This window comes from Myotis lucifugus, unplaced genomic scaffold (assembly GCF_000147115.1).
Source record: "Myotis lucifugus unplaced genomic scaffold, Myoluc2.0 scaffold_265, whole genome shotgun sequence".
NCBI classification, from domain to species: Eukaryota; Metazoa; Chordata; class Mammalia; order Chiroptera; family Vespertilionidae; genus Myotis; species Myotis lucifugus.
Genome location: NW_005871313.1, coordinates 1,343,724 through 1,359,951, shown reverse-complemented (window position 1 = coordinate 1,359,951; position 16,228 = coordinate 1,343,724). Strand labels below are relative to the sequence as shown.

The 16,228-nt window shown below is 35.5% G+C and overlaps 1 protein-coding gene across 1 annotated transcript in view; it reads right to left on the bottom strand.

The window, feature by feature from the left end:
- Window positions 1-16,228, bottom strand: part of LRRC7 (leucine rich repeat containing 7) — a 307,069-nt gene that overhangs the window by 100,840 nt on the left and 190,001 nt on the right. The window contains exons 10-11 of the mRNA XM_023762876.1: window positions 7,194-7,323; window positions 5,811-5,926 (exon numbers count right to left, since the gene is read on the bottom strand). Of these exons, the coding sequence (XP_023618644.1) occupies window positions 5,811-5,926; window positions 7,194-7,323 (246 nt within the window). The remainder of the gene's footprint in view (window positions 1-5,810; window positions 5,927-7,193; window positions 7,324-16,228) is intronic.

Sequence of the window (16,228 nt, the reverse complement as noted above, 5' to 3'; positions counted from 1 at the left end):
AAATCAGATGTCTTCAACTGTTTCTTATTACTTTCCAGTTAATAAAATTATTACCAATTATAATCTAACTTCATGAGAAAAGAAATAATATCAAAGCAATTTTACAGAAAATACTGATAATAATTGCAAAAGATACCTGCAAATTTCTTGAAGTTCTAGAAATAAGTTGATTATAATTAAAAATATGAGAAAAAAGGAACATAGAGGATAATAATTCCCTCTTGTGGGGATTGTGGTAATAATTTCTTATTCTTTACCTTCAAAGGTATAATTAAAGTATGTCCTCTAAGGACATATATGTGCCATCTACAGCTAAAAAGCTATAAAAATGATCATTTTGTATATTAGATCTCTGAGAATGAAATAGATACTAAATTGAAGCATTAAAAGAGGTTGGGAATTATAGTTCTATTTTGTGTGCAGCAATGAAATACATATTTGAATTGCTACCTTTACAAAAATCTCTCCTCCAGAGGATAAAGAATCTATATTTTATACTAATTTGTCAGAGGTATCTATTGTTAAAAAAAGTTAGTAATTCAAAGTTTCAATTCTCCTAATTCTTTCTCCATTGTGTAGCCTGAGCTATATTTAAAAAGTAAAAACTTGCCGAAACTGGTTTGGCTCAGTGGATAGAGCGTCGGCCTGCGGACTGAAATTTTTCAACCTGCAAAAAAACAAGAAAATTTTAATAGCATGGGTACAGATGGATATAGTTCATTTTGATAAAGAATTGTTTAAAATATCTAACTCTCTATCCCTCTCCCTTCCTCTCTGAAAAAAATCAATAAAATATATTTAAAAAAAAAAAGTAAAAACCTCTTTTTACACCCTGTAAATGCTTTCCCTTGTAGCTAGGATAAAATCCAAAATTTCAACCATGCCTTTAAGATCTTACAAGATCTGGCCCCAAGTCTCCCCGTAAGCTTCTGCTACTCTTTTCCTGACTTAGTCCCATCAGCACCACTGGCATTCTCTCAGCCTGCTATGAAGGTAAGCCAAGCTTATCTCTTTCTCTAGCATATTCTTTCTCCCATAAGTCACTTGACTAAATCCCACATATCCTTTAGCTCTTAGTTTAAATGCCATTTTCTTAAAGAGGCCTTTTCTTTTTAAAATAATATTTTTTTTTATTGATTTAAGAGAGGAAGGGAGAGGGAGAGAGAGATAGAAACATCAATGATGACAGAGAATCATTGATCGGCTGCCTCCTGTATTGAGCCCACTGGGAACTGAGTCCACAACCCAGGCATGTGCCCTGACCTGGAATTGAACCATGGCCTCATGGTTAATCGGTTGACGCTCAACCACTGAGCCACACCAGCTGGACAAGAGGCTTTTTCTTGACTACTCATTTAAATTATTTTTCCCAATCTAGTCACAAAGCACCTCATATTTTCCTTCCTTAAACATATCACAGTTTATAATTATGTATTTTTTTTTGTGATAAAAACAACCCAAACTATTAGATATCCTCACAAAAATGTAGGCTCCATGAGGGCAAGGGGACATGTCTTTCTTACTATTAAAAGAATTTACAGCTCCCAACATTATTTTGACTCCTGAAAGTATGTCCTTAGGTTCCTTCAGCGTTCATACATTGTGTGAATCTTTAAAAATGTCATTTTGAGATAGATGAAGTTTGGCATCAGCCTCGGTATTCAATAAAAATTATTTGTTTAGCTTTGGCTCCAGCCTTTGGAAGGCCAAATAGCCAAATGTCTAGTTCAAAACACTATCTGACATTCTTTACATTGTGCATAATCAATAAATAGTGATTATCATGACAGCTAGGCAGCAAAGTAATACAAACAAAGCATGCCAATGGATTTGTTATTTTCTTCATGTTCACTTTTGAATACAGATAAACATTTTAGATATAACTTATAATGAAAATTTCCTTACATCTTTAATATGCTGAAATTCTATTAGCGAATTGATAAATAAATATATTTTGATAATGGAAAGGGAAAATGTTATTGTAACTGCTTCCACATACAAAAATTAGTTCCCACAATTTTTGTATGTGGAAGCAGTTAAACACTTTCATATAATTTAGTAAATATGCAAAGCTATTGAGAGCCAATACAAATACCAAAAGAGTGTGTATTAGCTAAATGACTTTAGGAAGAATATAATAACCTTTCTGAGATTATTAATGTTTATAAAACATAAATAATAATGTAAAGAATAAAATATATTAATCTATATCATAATTCTCTTTTTATAGACTTGTTATACTAGCATTTATAACATTAACCCAAATTACTCATAAAAGCTGTTTCCAATTTTTAGTTATTTAATTTCATGTAAGACAGAAACTATCAAGTAAGGTCTTATGGGGAGAATTTTTTGCATCATGTGTCAATGAATTAAAAGTAGAATATTACATGAGGGGAAAACTTTCCAGAATAATATACACCTCCATGATAAATTATCATCAATCCAGTCATAAATGTGGAGGATGAAGAATGTTAGTGAAGGATGTTACCCTCATTTTTCCTTGCTCTTTCAGTTGTAGAAAGTGAGCCTTTATTTAGTACCACAGAAGCTGTCTTACAAATCTATTTTATAATATACTAGAGGCCCGGTGCACAAAAATTTGTGCACTCGGGGGGGGGGTCCCTCAGCCGGCCTGTGCCCTCTCGCAGTCTGGGACCCCTCAGGGGATGTCCACTTGCTGGCTTAGGCCCTCTCCCAAGGCGATCGGGCCTAAGCTGGAAGTCAGACATCACTCTGGCAGCCCAGGAGCCCTCAGGGGATATCCACTTGCCAGCGGGGAGTAGGCCTAAGCTGCAGTCGGACAACCTTAGTGCTGCTGAGGAGGTGAAAGAGGCTCCTGCCACTACCACTGTGCTGGCAGCTGTCAGCCTGGCTTGTGGCTGAGCAGAGCTCCCCCTGTGGGAGCACACTGACCACCAGGGGGCAGCTCCTGCATTGAGCATCTGCCCCCTGGTAGTCAGTGTGTGTCATAGTGACCAGTCATTCTCAGTGGTTCTGCTGTTATGGTCAATTTGCATATTACCCTTTCATTATATAGGATCGAGGCCTGGTGCACGGGTGGGGGCTGGCTGGTTTTCTCTGAAGGGTGTCCTGGATCAGGGTGTGGGTCCTGCTAGGGTGCCTAGCCAGCCTGGGTAAGGGGCTGAGGGCTGTTTGCAGGCTGGTCAAGCCCCTCAGTGGGGACCCTCACCTCATGGGGGTTTGGCCAGCCTGGGTGAGGGGCTGAGGGCTGTTTTCATCCTGGCTACACCCCCTTCAGGGTGGGGGCCCCCACTGGGGTGCCTGGCCAGCCTGGGTGAGGGGTTGAGGGCTGTTTGCAGGCTGGCCACACCCCCTTCAGGGTGGAGGTCCCTGCTGGGGTGCCTGGCCAGCCTGGGTGAGGGGCTGATGGCTGTTTGCAGGCTGGCCACAGCCCCTTCAGGGTGGGGGTTCCTACTGATGTTCCTGGCCAGCCTGGGTGAGGGGCTGATGGCCGTTTTCAGGCTGGCCACAGCCATGGGCTGGAAGCAGGTATCTGGGATTTATTTATCTTCTATAATTGAAACTTTGTAGCCTGGAGCGGAGCCCACAGCCGGCCAGGGCAGGCGGGAAGCTTGGCTTCCTCCATCGCCAGGGACAACCCAAACCTCTTGTTCACTCCAGCTCCGTGGCCACTGCCATCTTGGTTGGGTTTATTTGCATACTTGCTCCTGATTGGCTGGTTGGCGTGGCTTCTGGGTGTAGCAGAGGTACAGTCAATTTGCATGTTTTCCTTTTATTAGATTAGATTTAAAAAAATCTTATATTTTAAATATTGAACTGGAATAATTGTGACTTTTGGATAACATTTCATATTTAATCTGTTTTCTAAACAGTTTAATTTCCTGATGACAATGTTCAACTTTGTCCTCAGCTTTGGCTAAATATTAATTTTAATCTCAGGTTAAGGTTTGTTGAGTAATTCATTAATTTAAAAATATTAATTTGGCTCATACTATGTTTTAGTCACTGTATTAGCAGATAAATTAAGCTTACATTTCTGGCTGATAAGTATTTAAACTCCTGATGTTATAAAATTCCCAGTATTTTATTCATATCTTTTGCACTAGCATTCAACAATGTGTCTGTTCCATGGTAGGAACTCAAGTATGCTATATTTATTGAATAAATAGCTCCATTACTAGTTCTTCCAACTAATGGATCCTTTAAAAATTTTTAATAAATATATTTTCTATTTCATCACACAGATTATTAATGTATAAAAGTTGAGCAAAACTAATATTTAGGAGAGACTTCCATAGCTCATAAAACTTCCCTCCAGGTGACAATTATGGAGCTTGGTTTTATTGGGGAACTGTAATGGAATTCACTGGAACTCCATCTTCCTATGATATCCCCATGACCTATCTCTCATCTTACGAGAATATAATTAAAATTTTTTGAAAAATGTTTTGTTGAAAATCAGGTACAACATTAAATGCATTTCCCTCATTTTCCTGTCTAGTAATGCAGTCAATACAGGAAACAAGGTTGGTTTGACATGACTTACTCTTGTTGCACCAAACTATGAGGCTTCCTTGTTATCTTAATTTTAAAAATAAAACCCCAAATCTTTTGATAAAATGTTTTATTCTCTTATATGGGAACATTACTGAGCTGCTAAGTGAATGTTTTTTGAAATTTACATTATTATTATTTTCTTAAACTAACAAACAAATGAGAAATTCCACACTTAGTAAACTTTCAGAATCTGAACATACTTCAATCCTTCATAAAAGCTAATCTTGACAGTTTTGTTGCAAAGCCTCTCAATTTCTCCTATTATTTTTAGTCTGATTGAAACTTATTGAAAACAAAGAGTTCAAGCATTCTATTGCGTAATCACTTATCTTCTTAGTAGTTATCTTTAGTTAATTTAAAAAATATATATTTTTTTATTTTTATTGATTTCAGAGAGGAAGGGAGAGAGAGAGAGAGAGAAATAGAAACATCAATGATGAGAGAAAATCATTGATCAGCTGCCTCCTGCACACCTACTACTGGGGATCAAGCCCGCAACCCAGGCATGTGCTCTGACTGAGAATTGAACCGTGATCTCCTGGTTCATAGGTTGATGCTCAACCAATGAGCCACTCTAGCTGGGCTTTAGTCAATTTTTTTTATCCTTTCCTGTTTATGGACAATTGTGGTGAAAATAAAGATGAACTGCAGTTTTACTTTTTCTTTTTACCCATCAACCGATATAACACCTTTGTCAAGTCCTTTCTTTTTTGTCCTGTTCTGAACATGACTAAATGACCATTTGGGTATCCTTACCATAATGTAAAACCCTTATGACTAGTTAGGATTAGCTTCCTGGCAATATATTTACCAGCATTTTGGTGCTGTTGACTATATACATATTGCCAATTTAATTTACTGGAGACATAAAAATATACATGAAAACATATATGTCTGCATGCATACATATCTATACATATAATTTTATTAATAAATTTTGTAGGTTTTTATTTCAATTATTTTTCATGTCTTCATAGTATTATGTTTTCTGCATATGGGAGAATTTCAGTATATAAATTTTATATAATTTTAAAATACAATATAATATATGGTTTGAATAAAATCAAATAATTAAACTTTGAAATATCTCTTTAAAAATAATTTAGCTCCTGCATTTTCTAAATGGACATTTGCATATTTGCATGACACTTGCATTCCTATACTTCACACACATTTTACATAGATATGTTTCCAAAATTATTAATAAGCAACAATAATTTGCTTATAGTAGGTAACTAATATGGGATTGCGATATGTTGCAGAAATACCTGTTGTCACTCAAATTTAAGACTCTTAGTTTCTGCATCTGTCCAATCTCTTCAGGAAGAAATTCCAGTTTATTGGAGCGTAGAGACATAACTGTTACATTCTTACAGCTTCCAATCTATAGGTAACAAGAATAAAAAGTAAAGAATCACAATGTTTATATTAATTTTATAATTTGTAAAACAATTTGATTAATTTACACATTTCCTTATCACTTTTAAGATCCTCTTTTTTTTTTTTTTTTTTAAATATATTTTATTGATTTTTTACAGAGAGGAAGGGAGAGAGATAGAGAGTTAGAAACATCGATGAGAGAGAGACATCGATCAGCTGCCTCCTGCACATCTCCTACTGGGGATGTGCCCGCAACCCAGGTACATGCCCCCGACCGGAATCGAACCTGGGACCCCTCAGTCCGCAGGCCGACGCTCTATCCACTGAGCCAAACCGGTTCCGGCTTAAGATCCTCTTAATGTGTGTATTAATTTTTATAATCTCACTCTTTGAAATATGTGTATCATTATTTATATATTGCTTTAGATATGAAGGCAATGTACATCTCATATTCTTTTACATATTAGGAAGGAATAATTTTCTTTATAATTTTATTATTAGAACACTTAATTGTTTTTATGTCACATTGATTTTGCCCATCCAAGCGAATAGTAACATATCTATGTTTGTAATAGATCATACATATTCAAAATGTGAAGAATTGTTGACATTCTTTGGTAAAGTTAGTTTTACTTCAATTACAATGGTTTTTGTCATTTTTACTTATAATTTTGGGCTTTAAAATGATATATGTAATACCTTAATCAATAAAGAAAAAACCGGCAAATAAATAAAATGATATATAGATTATTGCTCCATTGTCATGGAAGTGTTTTGTAAAAATGTTGAAAACATACATCATGCTTTTTCCTTGACATTAATAAATAAAACTTCTGTTTAGAGATAAAAACTAACAGAACCTCTTGGTGTATCCTGAAACTAAAATAATATTGTTATGCAACATGATACTTTTAAAAATTATTTACATGAAAAATCTTTCACTTCAGGAATGGAAATATAATGATCTCAAAATATTTATTTCTCTTCTTAAAAGCAAAATATATAAATTATTCAAAATTAATTAGCATTAATTAATTTACAATATTTTATTACTTTTCTTGGCAAGCAATGTTTAAATGCATTTTCTATAAGAACTTATCATTTGTCATTTAAAAGAGAATGATTAACAAATACATTAACATATATATAGACAATTCCTATGACTATTCAAAACTCAACTCATGAATCTAAACTGCCTTTATATTTCTTAAGATTTAATCCTAAAACAGAATTATTAAAGGTTAATTAATAGAAACAAGTTCATTCCTCACTTCTCTGGGTAATTCTGGAAGAAAATTCTCATCGACTGCTAATGTTCGAAGACTATGAAGGTAGCCAACAGTAGGAGGTAGTGACTCCAGTTCATTACAGCTACAGTCAAATTCTTCTAATAAAGATAAACTGAAAAGATAAATACATTAGTTAGACATTTTAAAACATTAGATGGCAAAAAACTTTTGAAAAAGCCCCATGTTCAGATTCAGCAAAAACGTTATTTATCTAGTGACTGAATAATTTATATCATTTATTTTATCAGTTTAGCCAAGTGATTAAATACTATTTAATAAGTGGTTCCATTTGGTAAAATAAATATAGTTTATTTTCCCCCTTTCTAAATTCACTTGTCATTTAACGGAACCATTGGAAATGAGAGATGGTTTTGTTTGTTTGTTTTTAATACAACATAGGTGTCATTTATAGTCAGATGTTCATAAAGTATGTCCTTGGAATAAATATATATAACTGGCATGGGTAGGTAGAAGGGCATAGAGGGTGGGCCCAAGAAAGGGAGAATAAAGGGGCCAAACGGTAACAACAAAATATTGATTAAATGATAGGTATTTTGCTAAGCATTTTAGAGATATAAATAACTCATCTTTTGCTTGTAACAATTCTCTACCTATTATTTTAAATTCTATTGTACAGATAAGGAAATGATGGCTTACAGAGGTGACGTAACTTGCCTAAGGCCACACACAGTAGGAAAGCTGAAGGCTAAATGCAGGCAGCATGGCCCCTGCATGACCTTGCCCCTTAGCCTGTGCCTCTGTAACAGAGGCTGCAAACAGAGCTTATTTCAACCTGCAGATGTGTTTGGTTTACACAGGTTTTTTTTTTTAAGTGGTAAACTGGTAACTATTTATTTATTTATTTATTTATTTATTTATTTATTTACTTATTTATTTATTTTTATTGATCTTAGAGAGGGAAGGAGAGGGAGAGAGAGAGAGAAATATCAATGATGAGAGAGAATCTTGATTGGCTGCCTCCTGTATGCCCCACACTGGGGATCGAACCTTCAACCTGGGCATGTGCTCTGACCAGGAATTGAACTGTGATCTCCTGGTTCATAGGTCGACGCTCAACCACTGAGCCACATTGGCTGGGTGACTTTTGGCATCTCTTAAAAAAAGAGGAAGACCTGGCAATACTGAGCATGTAGTCTTCCACAACAAGTCATGGACATAGAGTAATGGCTGCTGCCTCTGGTCACAGTTCTCCAGTTTGTCACAACCACTAGCACTCCATATTAGCCAGCTTGACCCCGTATCTACAGAAAGGACTCGTATGAATGCACTTTCAAGTTATCACCAGGGAACCAGACATTCTGATGGCTGGTTTGAGACAGCCGGGAAAGTAGGAGGGCCTGGCACAGAGGAGGCACTAGCTGTATTTAAGTTGTCAGTGATGTTGTTGTTAATATTATTATACTGTCATCACTACTCATATCATTGTTATTACTGTAATAGGAAGGAACCCCAAGGGGGAAGATCTTGCCCTCGCAAAGAGGAGATTGAATTAGAGTTGTCTGGACTAGATTGTAGAATCAGCTTCCTTTTTTTATACCTTGGAACTGGCTGGTCTGACTGCCATTTACTCTCCTCATTTAGTTTCACAGAAATAAGCATGTGGGTTTTTAGTCAGTCAGAATGGATCTGTACTCGAGCTCTGTCAATTGCTAGATGCATTATCTTGGGTATCAAAAAATAAAACAAAAACCACAGCTCAAAAATCAAAGCTGACAGGCAAAGGGACATAGCAGGAAGAAATTCACTGAGTAGTGCTCTGAGGGGGGAAATTAAGTGCCAAAAGGGGGAGCTAGCAGTGGGCTATGCTAATTAAGGATTAAAAATGTGCTTTATGTAGAGAGTGAATTGCCTTTACAAGTCTTTGTTCAAGGTAAATCAAGTCCCATTATCCATGGGTCAAGAAAGAAATGAGTTCAGCCAGGTCAAGTCTGACCCTGACCAAAGTCACTCACCATCCATGGTCCTTAAGCACTTCAACAGGTAGAACCAGATGAGGGAACAGCATTCCGCTTTGAGTATTATCTCTTTGGCAAGTGCTGCTTAAGTGAAATTTTTTCTTTTGCACAGACCAGTTCTATAACTTTTCTCTAATCCTTAGTTTCTTTATATTTGCAATGAGGATATGAATATGTCTTGCCTCATGTTAGTTGCTCTGAGTATTTCATGAACTATTGTAAGTAAAGAATCTAGCACAGTACCTGCCATAAAATACATACTCAGGATATACGTTTTCTTTGTATTAGTGAACCCTCATAAATTTGTTTCTAAATCCTCTGAAACCCTCACATGCAGGGGTGGTCATGTTGCTGGGTGCCAGGTGTGCATGGGGTGTGTGTGTGTGTGTGTGTGTGTGTGTGTGTGTGTGTGTTGGTGGGCACAGGGATCAATGTACTGGGAAACCCATAACAGTTTATTTGTTTCTAAAAAAAGTCTAGCACAGTGTCTTACACATAATGCACTTAATATATTTGGTAGAATTTGTTAAAAGACATTTCTATCAATGGCTTGTTGTCATGCACTCAGCAAGTGGTGATAAAAGTACCAGGACTTTTTTAAAATAAAATTTTCTGATGTATGTTCCAGGTAGATATCAAAGAATTAAACAATTAAAATATAATTAAAGTATCTTATTTTTTCTTTCTTTCATAAAAATATGTCTTGAAGTTAAGTCTTGAGTCACACAGTAAGGCAGTCCTTACTTTCTATAGTTCTGATAGGCACACATTTCAGTTATTATGGCTTCATGAAATAATATTAGCGCCTTAACAACATGACTCAAATTTAAGTTACCTCATATACTGTGAGTAACTGCATAAAATATAAACTTCACTGCTAACTCTTCATTCTAGAGTCACAGTATAAATAACAGATGTGTGTCTGAACAGTGGCTAGTCACGTTTCTTCTTTCAAAGTCTGTCAGTGATCAGTCACTGCACAGTGTTACTCAGTTCACACACAGACTGTAAATCACATTGTTGTGTTGCTTACTTGTCAGTCAGCAATACAGGGACACTACAGGCACAATAATTGAACATTTAAAGCACTACTACCATTGGATAGTATTCTTGGTCGTCATAATTCTTTGGGGTATTTAAATGAAAATGTGAAAGTTTGCTTTTATCACCAAGAACAACATTAATCCAAGCAATGGACAAAGGAATTATTTCAACTTTGAAAGCCTCTTATCTTATGCAGGCTTTTGAATAGGCTATCGATGCCACAGTTGAAGACCAAGCATTATGTTTAGCTGTGTTTTGGAAGAAATATGACATAAAGCATACAACTGAAGATATTCAAGCATCATGGCAGGAAGGAACAGCAAGTCACATGGGTGCAATATAGCAGAGACTTTCAGCGCGTTGTGCAAATAACTTGGCAGAATTCAAATCAAACATAAATGGAGTTGTAGAAGAAGTGGCTGACTGCTGAAATTTGCCTGCCACTATTCGAGAGACTAGATATGCTGCCAGTAGAACTTAGTGGAAGCAAACCTGTTGACATAAATGAGGAAGGTGGTTGTGATGAAAATGATGACGTCCCAGAGGAAGTGACGCTGGGCATCAACTTCACCTTAAAGGAACTCTCAGAGATGTTTCTAAACATTGCAAGCACGAAGGATAAAAGTTTGGAAGCTAACCCAAGCTTAAAAAGGAGTATGACAATTCACTGCCACATAGAAAAAAACGTTCACTCCAAATTATAATTTACATGATGAACAGAAGGCAAGCACTGTTCAAATTAATCTTGATAGTGTTGTTTTCTTTAAAAATATATATTTTATTGATTTTAGAGAGGAAAGGAGAGGAAGAGAGATAGAAACATCAATGATGAGAGAGAATCATTGATGGGCTGCCTCCTGCATGGCCCATACTGGGGACGGAGCCCATAACCCGGGCATGTGCCCTGATCAGGAATGAACTTCCTGGTTCATAGGTTGATGCTCAACCCCTGAGCCACACTAGCCAGGCTTGATAGTTGTTGTTTTTTGTTTTTTACAAAATAAATAAAACATCGTAATTCTTGATGCTCCTAATGCTTACAATGACAGTATACTAAATAAATATTGACTTTACTAGTTTTTCATTTCCCTATACATTTATAACCAACCGCACAAGTGTTTAATGTTTTGAAAGAACTTTTGAAAACAATCATAGTTTAATCACAGTTTTCCTCATGGACTGTTTTGCACAGTTTCAGGTTGCAGCATGCTTGTTTTTATGGTCTCCCACTACTGTGCAAAGCAAAAACTTCCTGCATTAAAAGACAACATTTTTCCTATACCGTAAATATACTGAATTCATAATTTATAGCCTGAAAGTATTTTACATCTCTGAGATACAGAGGAAAGCTATTAGGTGCAAAACATACATTCTTCAATGATTTCTGAAATTCAAAAGATTCTAATTAATAATTTAACATTCCAACTGACTACTGATGGCTATCTTGTTAGAAATCACCTAAGGTATTTTAATTCCAGATCTATATAAATACAGTTGTATCACATTTGGCATAGACCAACTAAGTGAAAAAATACTCAGACAGAGGAAGACAATACCATATAATCTCATTTATATGTGGAATCTAAAAACAAATAGGCAAACAAACCCAAGAAAATAGATACAGAGAATGGATTGGTGGCTGCCAGAGGTGGAGGTGGGAGGTGGGCAAAAATGGGTGAAGGCAGTCAAAAGGTACACATTTCCACTTATAAAATCATCAAGTCTTATGGATATAATGTACAGCATAATAACTACATATTGCATATCTGAAAGTTCTAATCACAAGAAAAAATTGTAAGTATGTATGGTGACACATTAATTAGACTTGTGATCATTTTGAAATATAAACAAATATTGAATCATTATGTTGTACTCCTGAAACTAATGTTTTATGTCAATTATATTTCAATAAATAAAACACACATTAATTATACTTTGTGCAAACAAACAAACAAATCCTCGCTGTGGCCAGTGTGGTTCAGTTGGTTGCACATTGTCCATGCACCAAAAGTTCACAGGCTTGATTCCCAGTCAGGGCACAGGCCCGGGTTGTAGGCTCGATCCCCAGTAGGGGGCCTGCAGGAAGCAGCTGATGGATGTTTCTCTCTCTCTCTCTCTCTCTCTCTCTCTCTCTCTCTCTCTCTCTCCCCAATAAAGTATTTTAAAAATGCCAAAAGTTTCTTTATTTTGCAGTTTTATCTGTAGTCTATTGTACCATTCAAAGTGAAAAAAAGCTGCCAAGGAGGTATAAAGTATAATAAAGCAATGTTTCCTAAACACTGTTCATTCATATGTTCAGCTGTACATATGAATCACCAGGTGAACTTGCCAAAATGCAGGTTCATATTCAGGGGTTTGGGTTATCCAGTGACAAGCTTCTAGGTGATGTGGATGCTGCTGGTCTTGGGGCCACACATTAAGTTGCAAGGCTTTAAATAAAGCCCTTGAAATCATTTTAAGAGAAACATTTAAACACACACACAACATGTCAATGATACTTAAGATCCATATACATATTACAAGAGTTGTATTTAGTAGGGCTTTGCTTTTCTTCAGGTATCAGTACAAAGTGTCAGAACTGGAGGTAGTAATGCTTGAAATTAAATAATAGTATCAACTTAATTTTCTAAAAATATTCTCTATATTTTTCTCTAGTTTCCATGAATTAGTCTTGGTTGGGAAGATCTTACTGTCTCATTAACCCTCAATTACCTAGCTAATAGGGAAGAGGTACTGTGAATATATTACATAGATAATCTATAATTTCACTTTAACATCATTTATGACCATTAGAAGCCATTATATCTTATATTAATGTAGATGCTAATAAACACAAAATTAATGGCTTTGGGCTTCACTTTCTTAGTTCACTTTTAACTCTTACGCTGAAGTGATATAATTCAGTGGAAAATATTCAGACAGGCTTGGGTTCCAATTTTAGTGTGACCACTTAATAACTGAATGAACTTTACTATGAATGCATTTTTCTTCTGTAAAATTGGTTGGTAATGCCGACTATGTAGTTTCATGAGGATTAAATGTATGCTAAGCCTGTGGTATAGATATAGCGCTCCATTGAAATGTCATGAGGTAGAAAGGTACCCTAAAAAACACATTTTGAACAGTCTGTTTCTGAAACATGTAAAAGTTATCCTGTGATATTTTCCTTTTTAAAAATCCTCGCCTGAGGATATGTTTCTTCAAATAGATTGTTTTAGAGCGAGAGGAAGGGAGAGAGAGAGTGAAAAATATCGATGTGAGAAACATCATTCAGTTGCCTCTCGTACATGTCCCATCAACAAATACAGAAACTTAGGCTAAGAGAAGTTACTAGATTTCAAAGCTAAGCTTTTGAATATCGTATTAATGGGCCTTTAACTACATAAGAAGGTATGCAAACCACCAAACCTGGTGTCTGGTGCAATGTGAACACACACAAAAAGTTATTTATTATTATTTTCATTGCACATTCAATTCTTAGGGCATCTGGCACTCCTAGGCTCAACAAGAAAAATAATTTTATAAGTCACTAGAGGCCTGGTGCATGAAATTCATGCACTTGGGGGGTGGTCCCTCAGCCCAGCCTGTGCCCCCTTGCAGTCTGGGAGCCCTCAGGGGATGTCCGACTGATAGCTTAGACCTGGTCCCCCCAGGGAGTGGGCCTAAGCTGACAGTCAGACATCCTTAGGGCTGCCATGGAGGCAGGAGAACTGTGAGCCTGGCTTCTGGCTGAGTGGCACTCCCCCTGTGGGAGCGCACTGACTACCAGGGGGCAGCTCCTGCGTTGATCATCTGCCCCCTGGTGGTCAGTGTGCATCATAGCAACTTGTTGTTCCGCCTGTTTGGTCGATTTGCATATTAGCCTTTTATTATATAGGATTGGCAAAACAGTCATGGAATCTATTTCAACTCTGAAAAATACTGAAAAATGAATTCTTTTAGTAGTTTTTAATATTTGGACTACTAAAGTGGTTAAAGACAAATCTAACATATGGAAGCATTCTATGTGCAGAATGAGAATAGTTTTGGTCACTATAGCTGAGCACAAAGTCTTAGATGGAGTGGTGCATAATAAAATATAGACTATTCCACTATTTAGAAAACACTTTCTGTATGTGATCTGGGGTGCCATTTAATAGGATCATAATAAAACTTCAACTCTAGCCCTTGAACTAAACCTCTGATCTATCATTTCTGAATTTTCTAAGGGAAACAATAATAGTACTTAATTATTATTTTTATTTCATACAGATTTCTTATTAAAGTGTACTATAAAATTTTAGAAATTTAGTCTATTTTTGCCATATGTGTAGGTGCAAAACATTTGTATGCAGATGCTATTGTTAAGTGAGAACATAAGTTAGACAATAGTTGTCATAATTTTACTATCCAATCCATGGTGTGATATAGAACAGAAATCTTCAAAATTTTTCGTCTTAAGATCCTTTTACATTCTAAAAAAATCACTGGTAACCCTTAAGAACTTTTGTTTATATGCTTTATGTTTATTGGTATCTACCATATTTTAATTTAAAACAGTAATTTTAAAAATATTTATTTTTGTTCTTAAGTAATAAGAAAAAAACAATGACATGTTAATATAGGTAACATATTTTTATACAAAGTAACTATATTTTCCAAAACAAAAACATTGAGTGAGAAGAGTGACATTCTTTTTATTTTTGCAAATCTCTCAATGTTTGGCTTAATAATAGCCAACTGGATTCTCTTACATACTTATGTATTCAATATGTTGGGGTACATTGTTTTGAGTGAATTATATAAAATAAATCCAGCCTCACATAAATATGTAGTTGCAAAGGGAGAAAAATGTAAAAGCCTTTTAAAATAATTGTTATTATTATTATTATTTTTTGCTATTACACCAAAACTCAACAGTGGCAGTTTCTTAGGGGATAATTGCAATGTGCAATCTGAAACTATACTAATGAACTTTTCTTTCTCTTTATACCAATACATTAAAATCAACTGGTCTGTTTTCCATTTTGAATGGGTCTCTTATTCATGTCAGATTTTATAACTCATGCATTAGTTGTTTGAAAAACGTTGCTTCACTGAATTAAACAAATTTTCCAAATGTTGGCACATTTCATAATATCAGAAAAGCCTTTAAGTATTGGGAAGCTTTCAAGCTCACAACAGCAGATAAAATTTTCCAAAATTCTAATTTTTGCTTAATAGCTCTAATTTTATTGTTGGCAACAAACACTGTCAGTTGTTTTCTTGAACTGTCAAGCTCACTTTGTTCATTTTTGGCAAAATGTGTGCCAAATACCCAAGTCTAAATAACCCAGTTTTTCAGTTCTTCTTCTTTTTTAATAGACATTATTTTTTAGAGCTGTTTTAGGTTCACAGAACAATTGAGCAGAAGAGATATAGAGTTTTCCCATATACTCCCTACTGCTTTATAAAAAAAGTTCTGCTTTTGTGATTGGACTAATCTAACACTTCCCTTTTATTTTCCCTGAAACAATAATCAGAGGATGATAAAGGCACTGAAAATAACTTTAAAAAGTGAGCTTTTATGATAAGATTATTAACCTTTATCCCTGTAAACCAGTATCAACCTTTGAATTAATTAGGCCCATTTATCTTTGATAATTCATTTTCATACTTTTAAGGAAAAAAAGTATCAATTTTTTCCAATTATTTTATTTTTAAATTTTTTATTGTTGAGAATATTACAGATGTTCCCCTTATTCTCCCCATTGCTCCCCTCTACCCAGTTCCCACCGTACCCCAAGCCTTCACCACCCTATTGTCTGTGTCCATAGGTAATGCATATATGCATATAAGTTCTTTGGTTAATCTCTTCCTGCTTCTCACATCCTCTGCCCCCTTCCCTCTGTTCCATGTTTCCACGCCTCTGGTTCTATTTTATTCATCAATTTATTTTATTCATTAGATTCCTTGCTCATTTATTTTGATTTTTAGATTCAATTATTGATAGGTATGTATTTATTGCCATTTTATTAT